The sequence below is a fragment of the Cucurbita pepo genome, chromosome 18 (genome assembly GCF_057944985.1).
Source record: "Cucurbita pepo subsp. pepo isolate OVF chromosome 18, ASM5794498v1, whole genome shotgun sequence".
Classification (NCBI taxonomy): Eukaryota; Viridiplantae; Streptophyta; class Magnoliopsida; order Cucurbitales; family Cucurbitaceae; genus Cucurbita; species Cucurbita pepo.
Window position 1 is genome coordinate 10969678 of NC_141815.1, and position 15635 is coordinate 10985312.

General features: G+C 37.2%; 3 protein-coding genes across 5 annotated transcripts; 1 reads left to right on the top strand and 2 right to left on the bottom strand.

The window, feature by feature from the left end:
- Positions 1-198: 198 nt before the first annotated feature.
- Positions 199-3324, bottom strand: LOC111780026 (uncharacterized). The gene is made up of 5 exons (XM_023660281.2): positions 3173-3324; positions 2343-2498; positions 2145-2213; positions 1747-1853; positions 199-999 (listed from the first exon to the last, which is right to left on the bottom strand). Exons 2-5 carry the CDS (start codon positions 2485-2487, stop codon positions 391-393), a joined length of 930 nt encoding a protein of 309 aa, XP_023516049.2. The 5' UTR covers positions 2488-2498; positions 3173-3324; the 3' UTR covers positions 199-390.
- Positions 3325-5489: 2165 nt separating this feature from the next.
- LOC111780597 (uncharacterized) lies at positions 5490-9021 on the top strand. Of its 2 annotated transcripts, none has more exons than XM_023661039.2 (3): positions 5490-5698; positions 6760-7911; positions 8119-9021. In XM_023661039.2, exons 2-3 carry the CDS (start codon positions 6839-6841, stop codon positions 8309-8311), a joined length of 1266 nt encoding a protein of 421 aa, XP_023516807.2. In that variant the 5' UTR covers positions 5490-5698; positions 6760-6838; the 3' UTR covers positions 8312-9021. The 2 variants fall into 2 exon arrangements, with proteins under 2 accessions (XP_023516807.2, XP_023516806.2); XM_023661038.2 differs by having other exon boundaries at positions 5491-5698; positions 8111-9007.
- Positions 9022-9752: 731 nt separating this feature from the next.
- Positions 9753-15563, bottom strand: LOC111780113 (nuclear transport factor 2). 2 transcript variants are annotated; one of them, XM_023660406.2, is made up of 10 exons: positions 15410-15553; positions 15097-15192; positions 14430-14618; positions 13371-13674; positions 13062-13294; positions 12801-12978; positions 12599-12720; positions 12454-12516; positions 10686-10749; positions 9753-10509 (listed from the first exon to the last, which is right to left on the bottom strand). In XM_023660406.2, the coding sequence occupies exons 3-10, from the start codon at positions 14616-14618 to the stop codon at positions 10253-10255; spliced, it is 1410 nt and encodes a 469-aa protein (XP_023516174.2). In that variant the 5' UTR covers positions 15097-15192; positions 15410-15553; the 3' UTR covers positions 9753-10252. The 2 variants fall into 2 exon arrangements, with proteins under 2 accessions (XP_023516174.2, XP_023516173.2); XM_023660405.2 differs by lacking the exon at positions 15097-15192 and having other exon boundaries at positions 15410-15563.
- Positions 15564-15635: the final 72 nt, after the last annotated feature.

A 15635-nucleotide genomic window follows, 5' to 3' on the forward strand; every position in this document is an offset into this window, starting at 1 on the left:
CCAATTCTGATGAAAGCTTACCTGCATTCTGGTACAAACCACCAGCTCGGTCAGACTAAATAGAGATAGAGATATTTTCTCTGAAGAACAACCGGACTACAAAAAAACTCAAATCAGCATTCTTTATAAGGATGCGGAATAAGAGCTAGAAGGTAGAGGAGTAAGAGCTAGAAGGTAGAGGAAGATGGTACCTAATCGTACTCGGACAAAACTTATTTATCATTGAGAAACTAAATTGAAAGTGCATAGAAGAAAAATTCAGAGATCATTGAGGCAAGTCCAACATACAAACAAAGTAGATGTGTTCAACACAGGAGAATGTAGCGAAAATCTACATGGCAATAACCAAAAATGCGATGAAGCTACTATGGATAATGCATATGATTTTTATTAGGCTCTTTTAGCGAAGTCGTCTGCGTTGTCATCTTCATCCCTATCATTTCCTTCCAGTTGCTCCCCTAGGCCTTGATCTCCGGATGCATTCAGGGTGTCTGCTTCGTTGCTGCCAAATTGATCCCCGCCAGTGTATCCTCCAAACCCAGAGCTTGCATCAGACCCACTGTTGGCAAAATAGTCGCCACCACCGTTGCTGACATTGGTATCAAAACCAGCGCTAGTTCCACTGCCGAATGTGTTTCCACTAGCAAAATTGCTAGCAGCGTTGGAGCCAGCATCATTCCCACCTGTACCATAATTTCCTCCGCTTCCTTGGCTACCACTGCCAAAACTGCTTGAATAGTTGTCTCCAGCACTAAATCCTGACCCAAAACCTCCTCCACTCTCACCGCCATAGCCTCCACCACCAGAGCCACCACCGCCATAAGCCCCACCACCATAGCTACCGCCGCCGCCACCATAGCTGCCACCACCATATCCACCGCCACCGCCACCATAGCCACCACCACCGCCACCATAGCCGCCACCACCATAGCCGCCACCACCCATACCACGACTTCTATCATTAGCATAATTCACTCTCACACGACGACCATGAAGGTCCTGTTTGAAAGGGAAAAAGTGAACAATAATTCAACTAAGCCATTAAACATCTTGTGTTTAGCAAATACTGAGTACCAATACAAATCAACTAAAAACTTGCATCTCCATTAATTAGTCAGTTAATTTCAAATTTGATTCATTCTCATAGATTTGGAGATGGAACAAGCCTCCAAATTACAATCAACATAATCACTCATCTTTCTTTGAAACGTTGTTTTTTCCTCTTTTTTTATTTTTTTGCCTAAATTTTTTTAATTAACTTGTACCATAAGATACCAGCTTCCTTGATAATATAAAAGAGGAACAGCTGTGCCAAAACATGAACGAGGAGTGACTGCCAATAAGTCTCCAATATACATACATACATACATACATACATACATACATACATACATATATATATATATATATATATATGTACTTGAGAATAAATAACCAATCAACGTTACAGCTCCTAGAACACTTCACATTAGTACACAATTTAATTGTTGAGAATATTATAGAGAATGGCCTCTGCTATTAGCTTTAATATCTCCGCAATTTCAAGCTCTCATAATGCATTCATAAGATACAATCTTCATGCAACTGACACAGTGACACGATCGTCAAACAGGAAATAAAGCAGACAAATGACATGAAGCATTTTATATCCGGAGATGCATTAACTCAATAGTGTACTATGGCATATGAATATAACATGATGTTTTATCCTTTTTAATCACAATAAGCTGACAGCAGAATCATTACCTGTCCATCCAGTGCCTGGATGGCACTAGAGGCCTCCTCGCTAGAGGTGTAAGTCACAAATCCAAATCCTCTGGATCTTCCAGTTTCGCGGTCTACAATGACCCTAGCTATCACGGGGGCAAAGAAAAGAAGGGTAAACAAGGAAACCAACATTTTTACTAAACTTCAGATTTGACACTATCCACTAGTTCCACCCCTCCCCAAGGCCACCTGCTCGGCCATAATTTCAGAAAATATTTGAAAGGGACAGAATTCCTCATGCAGATTCTGGTCTCCTAAAGTGCGTTTATTAAATATATCAATTTTGTTGCGTAAAGGTATGATAGTAATTGGGAACATACTTCTAAGATAGTTTTCAACACTTAACTTGTAAATGAGTCAGTTGAATGGCGATATACCTTCAATAACTTCCCCGTATTTAGTAAAGGCTTCCCTCAGACTTTGATCATCAGTGTTGTATGAAATACCTGTCATCATAAACATGCATATGAATACGAGATAAAGAAAAAGAAATTGGCGTTTACATGTTCTTAACAGAAAAAAAAAAAAAAAAAAAAAAAAAAAAAAAAAAAAAAAAAAAAAAAATCACATAGAACCTCCGACAAAAACTTTTGAACTCTGCATTGAAGACATCCATCGTACAGCTTGAAAGATAGACAAGCTGGGCGCCTGCAAATTTAATCCAGTCCTCTTATTTGCACCCTGCCTCAGTATATTTCCAACCTTACTTAGGAAAGCCATTTTGAAGCACCCTGAAAGAGATTAGTGGCGAAGATTCAACATCAGAGGCAGCAATGAAAGCTTTTCCGTTAGCCTAAAATTATGTTCCACTTTGATTTTCGACAAATTAGAGTACACAGAGCACTGTCGCAACACACTTCACAAACTCATCACCAGAACATACTACAAAACAACTGAACAGGAGAAGGTAAAAAATAGAACACTCGCAAGGAGTGAAATGCGGCACTTGTGTACGTAATAACGTTCATAAGTATCCCTTTAAGCGCCAACGTGCATAAGCTCGATTTGGTGGTTGATAAGAACATTTCAAACTCAACAATATGATCCTTACCACCAAGACTCGTTCGTATACCATAACATGTTGAGATATAAAATAAAAGCCAGTAACCAAAACAAGACGCGAACGAAAAAGAGGCCGTGATGAAAAGCTCGAATACGTAACACGAGAAAGAGACAAGACTCATCGCCTATTTGCGGCTATCATTTCTTCCAGTTCCTAAATCTAATACACCGGAAAAATAACTCGGAGGATAGTAAGAGATCATCAATCAAAAGTCCAACACACTTGATACGAACATTTTCAACGATTTCGGAAGCAATTCAAACATCAAAGCATATACAGAAGGCAAAAGAACATGTAATGGAAAATCACAGACAGAGAAGATCGGGTAATTAGAGAACGAACCTTGTCCTTCTTCTCTCTCGTTGCGATGCTAAAACCCTAGGATGACTTACGAACAGCCGGGGTTTTTAACGAATATGAGAAGTGAAAAAAAGAATTTATGGAGCGAAGCAGGAGAAATCCGGACCGTCAGATGGATCGATGACGGTGCACAAAACGACACGAAAAAATATCTTCGGAGGCGAATTTCAAAACTTTTCGACAAATTATAAATTTCACCCTAATTTTCTTACATTACTAATTTGTACCCTAAATTTGTATAATTTATAATTTTACCATGAAATTTACCCTAAAGGAAATGTAGATAATAAATGGAATTATTTAAATAATATCGTAAAATTAACACGTTCATAAGCATAGCTTTAACTTGTTGGATCGGTATGGCAACCCTAGAGAGGGGTGAATAGGGTTTTAACGATAAAAGTGTTTAAACGTGATTAATTTTTCTAATGATGAAACTTTTTACAAATAAGTAGAATATGATAATTACTATAACAAAGTAATTCAAGTCAAAACAATAATCAAGTAGAACATGCAATAAATCACAATAATAATTTTGAAATTAAATAGAAAAAAGTTAGAGAAAATGACACCGTAGTTTTATAGTGGTTCGATCAAACTCGACCTACTCCACTCCCCCAGCGCCTCTTGGAAATTTGAATAAAGAACTTTCTCGACTCTTTCCACGGATCTGAGTCAAACCGCTACACCGCTCTTTTTACGAGTTCAAGAGCAAACTCAATCCTTTCCACGGCGCAGGATCAAACCAATACAAGTATTTGAGTTTGATAATAACACACCACAACTCTCTCAAACAGTAGATTTACAATTTGGGATACTCACAACTATTTCCTCACAATACAATAATAATCGCTCTCAAGAATAAGATGAAAAGAAATAAACTTGTAAGCTTGGAGAGAGCAACAAACAACGAAGACTTTGAACAAATGAGGATTGGAGAATGTATGTAAGTTGTGTATTTTAAAATGTGGGGGAGATGAGTTTATATTAGAGAAGAAAAGAGGCAAAATGTAGGATTGAATATTGACCCTTGGATTGTGTTAGAAATAATGGAAGGTGGAGATTAAAAGTAAATAAATAAGAAAATTTTCCAAATTCATTTATTTCAAAATAGTAATATAATATAATAATAATAAAAAGTTATGTAAGTAACGGTCAAATATAATTTAAAATTTATTATAAATATAATAATAATATAATAATAAAAACTATGGGATTAACCACCAAAATTTTAAAATATAATAATATAATAATATAATATTGTAATAATAAAAATAACTTTATTTAAAAATATAGTAATAAGAAAAACTCCACAATTTGTTACTCTCCCAAAATCATAAATGTATTTTGATTTGTCCATCATTTTGATTTTGCTGCCACATCATCACGTCGGGTATGTTGTCTCAACTGTAATTTCTTCGTTTTAGCTCTGATTTGAGTAATTGAAAAGTCGTTGAAATTGTTATTCCCGACCTTATACTGTGGACAGTTCAAAATACTAATAGTTAATAATTAAAAAGTAGGTTTGTTATCATCAAAACATCAATTAATTGATTGAAATTAATTAAAGTGAGATGAAGGGCCAAAAAGCCAACATAACTCGATAAAAAAGACCAATCATGACAATAAACAACAAAATGTTTTAACTACTAAGGTATATATGTATCGACATTATCTAAATTTTGGATACAATTCAATTAAACTTTCTACCACTGATAACGTTAACTATTAGTCACGAGATAGTGTTCGTATTAAATTAATAGTAGCTAGATACGATAAAAAAAAACATAATTAACTATATGGAAGTAAATAAACACGTGCAACAAACTTTTTTTTCCTTCAAGCAATGTATCGTAGGTCGAGGTGTTAAAAAATTAAAAGAACCCAGATCTCGATCAACTTATTCGTAGTTATTTGGAACAAGTTAGATAAATCGACCAATCATTAGGTTCTAGAGTTGACCTGAACTCGAGTCAACTCAAAATTTAACCTAAACTCTGGTGGGTTATGTTATTTTGATTATATTTGTATAAAATTTCAATTTATGTTGAATTTTTTTGAGTGGAGAAAGGGGGAAAAAACAGTTGGGGAAATGGGCGGGAAAGGGAGGAAAAGTTGGTTATTAGGAAGAGAAACAAAGAGAAAGAAACGGCTGAAACAATGCGACGCCTCATGACTTCCTTCCCGCTCTCCATTTTCCAGCTTCACTCTCTTTCTCTCTCTTCCCCCCTAAATTCTCTCTCTTCCTCCATCCCTTCTCTGTTTCTCTCTCTGTCTCTTTCTCTCTCTCTCTCTCTCTCTCTCTCTCTCTCTCTCGATCGATTCCATTGGATTATTTTCTGAATTTGGTTCTCTTTTCTTTTTCCCGATCATTAATCTTCCTCTGCGTCGTTGCCGATCGGGGACTGCTGTTTCTGGCAGTCGGAGGCCTCTTCTCTCCCACCTCTCCGGCTGGCAGTCTCTATGAACTTTACATTTTCCACTACTTGGGATTGGGATATCTTTGACGTACGTATCGTTTATCCTCTGATTCTTGCTTTTATATTGTTTTCTCCTGTTTAGGTTTTGAGTTTTATTGCGCGATTTAGAAGATTGTTTTAAGAAATTGAGATCTCTCGATTTAGGGCTAGGGTAGCTACTGGTTGGGGAAATTCTTCAATTGTGGCTGCCATCCATTAAACTGTTGAATGATGCGTGCTGAAACTATACTGTTTACTGTTTGTCTAATCTCTTACATCAAAAGATCTCCATGTACTAGATTCGTTGAATAATATCTCCGTGGCTGGGGATTAAATTCGGATCGTAGATGAATGGCAGGAGGATTGTTGGGAGGGAGTAGCCAAATTATGGGATTATAAGTAAGGAATACATCTCCATTAGTATGAGACATTTTGGGGAAACCCAAAGTAAAGCCACGAGAGCTTATGCTCAAAGTAGACAATATCATACTATTGTGGAGAGTTATGATTCCTACCATGGTATTAGAGTCATCCCCTTAACTTAAACTTAGCTATGCCAATAGAATCTTCCAAGTGTGAAACAAAGAAGTTGCTAGCCTTGAAGGTGTAATCAAAAAGTGACTCAAGTGTCGAACAAAGGGTGTACTTTGTTTGAGGGCTCTAGAGTAAGGAGTCGAATTTTGATTAAGGGGAGGCTGTTCGAGGGCTACATAGGCCTCAAGAGAGACTATTTTGGTGTACTTTGTTCGAAGGGAAGATTGTTGCGTGAGAATCCCACATTGACTAATTTAAGGAATAATCATGAAATTACAAGTCAGGAATACATCTCTATGGGTCATTGGTACGAGATCTTTTGGAGAAACTCAAACTAAAGTTATAGGAGCTTATGCTCAAAGTTGACAAATATCTTGTGAACGAGTCGTGATTCCTAACCAACCCATCTTCCATTTTTCTTTTGTTAAACACAATGTGATCCATCGTTCATCGATAAAATGGAGCTAGTGAAAGTTATCCATATCTTGTTTCTGTTAAATATGCTATTACGGCGTGATAGATCATAGAACCAGTTATAATGGAGTCGCGTAAAGGGTCATTTTCTTGTATTTACAGGCGGTAATCTTCAGGCTACATCTGACTCGAAGAAAACTGAAAAGTGGTGTCTGAGGACATAATTCAGATATCTTTATCTATGGAATCTGGGCGAAGGATCGAGGCCGATGAATCTAAAACACAGTCTATCAGCAATTCGGGCGAAGTGGGTCTGTCTATTCCAAGAAGTCAATTACTCACTTCCTTATCCTCGGCATCTTATTCCTCCACTGACAGCTCCTTTGAATTGATTGTAACTGGGAACGGCGATTTCATTTGTAGTACAAGTGATTCTTTGGATAACAATGAGTTTCAGTTTATTAGTGGTGATGAATCTTCCCTGCGTGATCATTTGATTGAACACCAAAGGCCTGGAAAGTACACAGATGGCAATGCTATGGAGCCAGATTTGAATAAACCTGGTGAAGCCGGCGATCTTGGAAGTAGAAAAAATCTGCAAACTTATTCTTCCACTTCCTCGTCCTTCGAATCTGAATCTAAACATAAAATTAAGCTTAAACAGGGAAGAGATGCTACAGATAACTTATTGTCAAACAATCCCAGCTCCCCAAGCATGGAGAAGTTCAACAGATTTGTTGTAGATTTCAGTGATGAAGATGTTCCCATCAGCTCTATGCCTAGCAACCGACGAACACCAGTAACTCCAAAGCATAGGATAGACTTGGGCTCAGGCAGCGAGGCAGCTATTAAATACCCTCCAATTCAAGTCATGGATAGAACTGATGATCCTACTTCCATTTCATATAGAATTCCATCTCGGGTCTTTTCTAGATCTAAATCTACAGCGCCTATGGAATGGAGTGTTGCTTCAAATGAATCATTGTTCAGCATTCAGATGGGAAACATGAGTTTTACTAGAGAACAATTGGGTTGGCTGGGAAAATCAGGTGAGCTATATAGGCCTGGTGAATCAGCCCTTGACGTATCCCAGCATTTGGCTATGAGACCTTCAGACTATGGATTGATAGGCACCCATCCCGACGGTGATATGGCAGCAACTGAAGCACGAGCTGCAGAAACAATGAGGGAGGTTATAAGAGAAAGCTCAGAAAACCAACGCAAGACGGGTTCCACTCTAACAGAGTCGTCTTCTCAGTCAGCCAGCATTTCTCCTCAGTCAGAAAGCAGCACAAAATCTTTCCAGTTTCCAATGTAAGCCACTGCAATCTCAAATCCTTATCAACTAAAATGGTTTTGGTGTTCTATGTTCTTCTAAACATTGAGATTTTTCTTCAAAACTAATTGGTTGAGTTGAGGCTGTAAATGAATGAGAGAAGCTACAGTATTAAAACACTTGATAGCAGCTGAAGTTCAATAAACATTTGAATGTTTTTTATGTCGAAATTTTAAGATTGACAGGAGATGCAGGAAAAAGCATGTCATTCAAGGGAGGAAATCTCGAGAATGCAAAGCAAGAGGGGACGCCAGAATCACCACGGCCATCTTCATGCCCACAGACCCCAAAAGAATCGAGCTCAGAGGGATCTCCAAAAGCGGCTGCAAATGTTGGTTCAAAGAGATGGCCTTGCTTTTCTTGCTGCCCGTTCTGTAGTTGAGAAGTGTACAGGTTCATCAAATATGACACTGCCCCCCTCTTCTTATGTAACTAGGACAATGCCAACAGGATAGTTTGCACAGTTTAGCTCTGTTAACAACACGAATTTTGTTTTGGTAGGCACATTTTTTCTGGGTTCTTGGTAACTGGCTGAACGATCTTTGGACTCTAATCTTACACTGTATCATTTTTGTGTGATATTGACAATTTTAGTGCAGAAACTGATGAGATTAAAAGGAAAAAAAAAAAAAAAAGAAAAAAAGAAAAAAAGAAAAAAGGTTCAGAGAAGTTGGAAGGGATTCTGTCTTCAATCAAGTATACTTTCTGGCTTGTCTTTTAACACATTTGTAACATTTGAAAAAGGATGGTTTTCTGGATACTAGGGACTCCATAGACGAATGTCTGTTTCGTCTTGAGCGGCCTCCTACAAGATAATCGTGCCCCATTGTAGTGTTTGATTGAAATGAATCGATGCCCAGTTGAGTTCATTGTTGTTTACTTGGCTGCTTCAGCGTCTGTTGAGCCAATTAGGGCCGAGTGTGAAACGAAGTAAGCCAATGTTCTTGTTGTTTTAGATTGATTGATTGTACATGCCAATGTTCTTGGTGCAGCCATGGAGCAGGAGCAAGGACAACAAGAACAAACAAGAACACCACATTTGAAGCCACCCATATTTTCACTTTATAATTTGAAATTTAATTTATAGCTGTCTCGTATAGAACTTGACAATGACCTATTAGAAATAAGATTGAAGGTTTAGAAATTTATTAGAATTTCGGACATAAACCAATTAAAAAATAAAAACCGTGATAGGGCATCAGAAGCCCAAAAGGGGTTGGGAGTCAGCCAGGGGCAGTTTCAGAAAACAAGAAGGGCAAAATCGTAATTTACGATGGTTACCAGCCAAAATTTTGGAAGTATAGGTAAACAGGGATTGTGAAAGTTTAAAAAGGGAGCTTGGTTTTTGCATCCTCTGTACTGACGTGAGGAGCAATGGCGATCAGGCTGATCCATCACCGGACTCCTCCTCCGATGTCCCGGACGTCCTGGTTCAGATTATCGATCTCCTTCCACGGGACAGACAATACATTGGTTCAGCGTTAGCATGCCTTGTAATATTGACATTGGTTCTACCATTCTCTGATATTGATCAAGATCAAGTCATTTGATAGGGAATGAAAACTCTCCTTTTCGTATAGAACATGAATAAATGGTTTGATTGTATTCTAACTTAAACAGAGCACTAACCAGTTCAGCATTAACATCATCAAAATAGCAACATCATATTACATTCCAAATAAACATCAATACAACACTAATCCTGTCAATACTTTCCTTTTTAGACACTAATTTCAAATTGTTTCGCCACTAAAACCCATTCAGGAGCCTGTATTGTATGATATTGACAAAAAAATTTAAAACTAAGAGATAAGCAAAATAAGAGGAAAAAGTTGTGAAATTTCAACCTTTAAATACAAAGTTTAAGCCTAAAACAGAGATAATTGCCCCCCAACTTCGTCTCTCCACCCTGATTAAAACTAAAACAGTCCTAGAAAAATCAAGGTGGAAGGAGATGGGGAAGGCAAAGAGAGAGAGAGATAGAGATAGAGATTACCCCCAAAATAATAGAGTAATAATAATAGCAAAAAGATCTTGCGTCGAAACAGCTTCAACGTCGTCGTACAGCTTTATGAAGCATCAAGGGGTAAAAAAAAAAATAAATCAAAACTATCTTATCACATAAATGTAAATGACTAATTAATTGAAGGAGTACCTTCAGTTTCTTCTACCGCATTAATATCCTACCATTTCCCAAACCCCCAAACCGCCCACATTCAAAGAGGGAAAAATTCCAAAAAGAAGAAAAAGGTGGTAGAGCTCATCCTCAATTTTACTGTCAAAAAATTGTCAACGTATTCTTCCTTAACTGTTCAACCTTCAACCGGTAATGGGTGTGCGGATTGCCCCACCCTGACGACCTCCTCCCCTTCCACCTCCATTTTGGTTAGCCCGCTGATAACCTTCCCCGTTGCGTCCAGTTGAACCTCGGGGTCGTCCTGAGAACTCACCCTGGTTTCTGAATTCGTTTCTCCCGTAGCCTCTGCCACCACCATAGTTCCCTCTTGCCCTGAAACTATCATTGCGGAAACCACCTCCTCTTCCTGTAGAGAATCTCCCTCTGCCACCTCCGCTAACTGTACAGATCAATTGATTAACACAATCAGCTCTTGTCACAACTGGATAAAGAATTCAAAAGTTCCTCCACTTATAAAGTTCATATAGATTAAATGTAACGCTAACAACCACACACTTAACGTATCAATGAAAGGAAAGAAAGGAAGGAAAAAGTAAACTTCAAATGGCAGCTCACCTCGAGTGGTGGTCCTCTTCTCCTCTACAACAGCTTGACGATCACCAATTGTTACTGGCGAAGCCTAGTGTTATTGTATTAAGAAAAGTCAGCGCAACAATATCAAACCCAAAGGGAGGATTTAACAAACAGTATTATCAAACTTTAGGAGAAAAACAAAAACATAAAGTAGATGAACAACCAAGCTAGAAAGTGTCAACTCTTGTTTCATCTTACAACATTTAAATTCAGAAATCATGAGGTATTTTACATGCATATAATGACTCCAACTTCAACTTGAAAATTATTGTTTAGCCGTACAACATTTAGACAAGAAAAAACTTGAGATTTTTTATTTTATTTTTTATCATAGACAAGCAACTTCAAGTAGCTCGGAATCTATGATCTCCAGGTTGAATCGAAAGTCTTTCACCACCCCTGATGATGAAGGTGCAACTCTTATGACACACATAATATACCAAAAATGCAAGATATTATAGTTACAAATATCTCAAATTTGCCATCAATTGTTATCCTATAAAAGGAAAGAGGGGTGGAAACTATATACATCAATTTGAATTCTATGGTGAAACATAAAAACGGCACCTATAGTTTAAAGAGTCATGTTAAGGATACTGATTTTTTTTAATGCTCAAAATAACATCCTAATTTCTTCAGGCTGAACATTCAATTTAAACAAATTTTGGGATCAATAACATGTATAGATCACATCACTAGCTAATGAAAGAACAAAAAGGTAGGGAAGGAATTAATGTTTGTAGTCAATGAGGCACCAGACACATAAAATGATAAAAAGAAAAAATCAAAGAAATCAGACAGACACAGGAATATAAACACACAAGATCATCCAATACTCTAGTAAGACATACTGGTGGCAAGGAGGAAAGTAAGCAAGAGAACAAATATAACCATATAAGTACAGTATACAAATCATTAATTCTTACCAATTATAATTGACAGAAACCAATGTCTTAAAAAGCTAATGGCAACCTCGAGACTTTTACTCTTGAAAGTGAGGTGCAAACCTCAATTTTAATTAAAAGCACCATCCAGTATTACTAAACAAAATAGTCATACAAAGGTATGTCAGCTGCCACTTTAAACAAGAGCTCTAAAAGAATATCAATACTAATATCATTAAAAGGATTGCCTTACTTTAAAAATATTTGGATTCAATGTTTTTAAAGTCCAACTAGTAAAAGTAGTAATTGTTCAAATTGTCACAACTCAGACGATTATATTATTTAAGAATGGGGCAAGTTAATATTATTCTTCTATTCATTGCATGAGGCAAAGATACTTTAAGCCTTAATGTGTTTTCATAGGGGCGTAAGCTTCCTATGGTCCAAAGAAGGCACGAGTCTCAAGACTAAAAATTGGAGTCATGCATCAAGGTATAAGCCTAACATATTGATAGAAACAAATATGTATAGAAAAAAGAACCCTTAAAGAATCCAAATAATACAGCACAAACATCCTAAAGACCAAAGATACAATACTCCTGATTCAGTGCATCCTAATTTAGTTATTTACCAGGGAAAACAAACCATAAACTCCAAAGTCCGACCTATGAAGTTCGATTCAACAATCAAAATCAAATAAAAATAATCATAAAATGATCAATAATATAATCTAAATAGAAAAGATGAGTTACAAGATCCAGAAGAGAGTATGCTCCATCAACAACCAAAGAGAAGGATATGATAGAAGAGCTACATATTAAACTGATTGCATTAAGAAGGTAAAGGTGCACTGTAATCTTTGTTACCTCGAGTGCACCATGCACGGAGCTCAATTGCTCAAACTCAACAAATCCAAAACAAAAACCTTGCTGCATGAAAAAGAAATCGTTAAAATAATAAAAACAAAAATCGGGCTGGAACAAAATAAAAGAAATTTTATTAGTATAGGACCTTATTACTCCTAACTTGGATACCATCACGCTTAATTGGCCCAAATTTCTTAAACTCTTCCTCGAGTTGTTCAACTGTAGCATCAAATGGCAAGTTTCGTACATATATGGAGTGACCTTCAGCTGTAATCAGTATTAGCAAAATATTACATTTCAAAGAAAACATGAACAGGCCATGCTCATTAACACCCAAACCCACACACCTTCCTCATGAAGGTTACTACTTTCAGGAAGACTGTCACCATTTGCTGCAGAAACATCAGGAACTGGAGCAGGTTTAACAAGGCCAATCGACTGATGATCAGGATTTGCAGGGGGTGCTGCTCTTACAGCAGAAGTTGGAACATAAACAGGACCAGATACTGTCTTCGGCACCTTAACCTGAGTATGATTAAGTCAGCTGAGTCAATGTCTAAGACAAGATTGGCATAAAAAAATGCAGAGAGAAGAAAGTAATAACCCACAATGGATGCATACGACTTCTTTGGAGCATCTTCTTGGGCAACAGGGGCTGCGTCAGCAGTCACAACTACTTCATGCTCACTTGGACGTGGGGCTTCAACAACCTCTTCCTCTTCAATCACAGATCCTTCATCATTACTGGAAGGATCACAAACTTCAGGATCATTGTTCATATCTTCCTCTTCCAGCGACACTGGAGGCTCCACAGTGAGATGATTGGGAGCATGAGATTGTTCTGTAAATGGAGCAGAGATCTATCTCACAATTCTGCAATAATGCATATAGAATAGTACCAGGACAAAAATATACACCTGGTTCTGGTGTTGAAGTAACCGTTGTGATATTCTCTTTGATGGCATCACCCGATGAAGAGCTGCTTCGGGTCTGTTCAGTTTCTTCAACATATCTCAACACATCATTTAAGACGTAGTAGCCTTTGTCCTGAGGAGCAAGAAAAAATGTTTGGGAAAATTTTCTCCTCAAATTGTCCTTGCCAGTTAGGCATCCTGTAACCAAAACAATCACTCCTTTCTCATGAGACTCCTGAGCATCAGCAGTAATTATTTCTGCTGTATAGTCTCCATAATTCATCGATATGATCTTGTCATTTATTGCCTGTCACAACACAATTTGAACTTTAATTGCCAAACATGAAATTGAAACCAGGAATCTCCAGACCATAAAAATAAGAAATGTTCAGAAAAAAGTTAGTGAAGATACATACAACTTCAATTAACTATGAACGAACATCAAAACTCGAAGCCCATTCTATGGAAACCAAAAATCACAACCATGATTACTATTTTGCCAATGTCTAAATCTTTAAATTAACAAGCATAATTAGCGGACTAATGGTATCATAGCCATTCTGGAATTATGTCACAAACAGTACCTGATTACTATAGATAGATCATGTTTGTTGTAGTACTAATATAATTTTTATCTTACACATAAATGCATGCTTCTTTTCAAAGCGGGGAATAAAAATTTGTGGAGATGATGTTGTATATAATATGATTTTCAAGAGGATACCCAGTCCCCACAACGACAGTACATTATTCCTCATTACAGTGATGGCCTGCGCTTACACCTCCTGTGATCATTTTTATGCACTTACACAATCCAACATTTCATCCATAAACAATTTTGCAACCAAATATCCCAACAAGTGTCACTCATGTACCAATATCCCAAATGCACAATAAAGCAATGTTTCGGATAAAAACTAAAATGCATGACCACAAGATTGGTACAACTTCATACGTATCCCTGGCTCCAAAAAACACAAAATAAATAAAGGTAGGATAACTATTCTCCAGCCATGGAATGTGTAGCAATATCGTGGATATGTCGAAATAAAAAAAGTTTACCTGCATGCTTGTCACTGTTGTCATCACTCCATTGACATCTGGACGGCTTAGCAAACTCGAATCCTGATAGAACCGGTGCACCAATTGAGGAGAATGATGAAGGATGTGATAGTACTGCCCAACAAAAGCATTCCCAACCACTTGGGCACTGGGAGCAGGGGAAGAACTGGCTTCCTGTGTTGCCGCCATCTACAAGATAATTTAGAGCATACTATGAGCATTGCTCAATGCAGTGAAACATAAACAGTACCAGAAAGATCACCAACAACCTTTGTAGGCCGAATAGACATGTGACTGAAATATAACAGAAGCAATAAATCTATATTTTACTTTGTTAAAAAAAAACCTACAAGAAATAATAAAAGAATTGAGTAGCCAGCCGACATTTAGGGATCGCTTAAGCAACATTTCTTTAGGGTTTTATATATCAAATGAAACTGAAAAATCAAGTAAAACCTCAAAAAGTTAATAAATAAAAAATCAGTAATGCGCTCTTCCAACAACTGACTTCCTCTACTTCAATCCCTCAAACATGCACCTAAACATCAGAGAGGGCTTGAAAACACATGCAAAAACAGTTAGATTCTACACAACACTTGCTATAGACGACCACGCAGTAGACTAGTACGACGATACAGGTGAGAGTTGAAAGGAATCTGTGCACGACCAGAAAGCCGACGAGCGAAGAGGATAGGGGCAAATCGTCGGCGAATCGTCCAAAGTACAGTAATGGATAGCCGATGGTTTACGAAAGCGCTAAGCCCTAAACGAAAAAAAAAAATAAAAAATAAAGCCCCACAAAACCCTAACACAGACAGATCATATACATATATATATATATATAGAAGAAGAACGTGATTGACCGAAATAGGTAATTATCAATGGATCATTCAACAAACATTTGGCACAATATTACAGATCAAGTAAACAGAATAGGAACCACGACATTGAAGTAAGTAGAAGGAGAAAAAACCAAGTACCTGCTTGAAGGCAGAGAATCGAACTTCAGAGAGAGATCTGAGTGCTTAGAAAACGAGTAGAGAAAATGAAACAGAGAGAAAAGATTCTGAGCAGCTTTATATCATTAGGGTTTTTGAAGGAAATAAATAGGTAATAGAAAATATAATCTCTTTTTCAAAAATAAGATTTTGTTTTTAAGATAACAATCACATCCATTTTAAAAAATAAGTGAAACTAAATTAATTT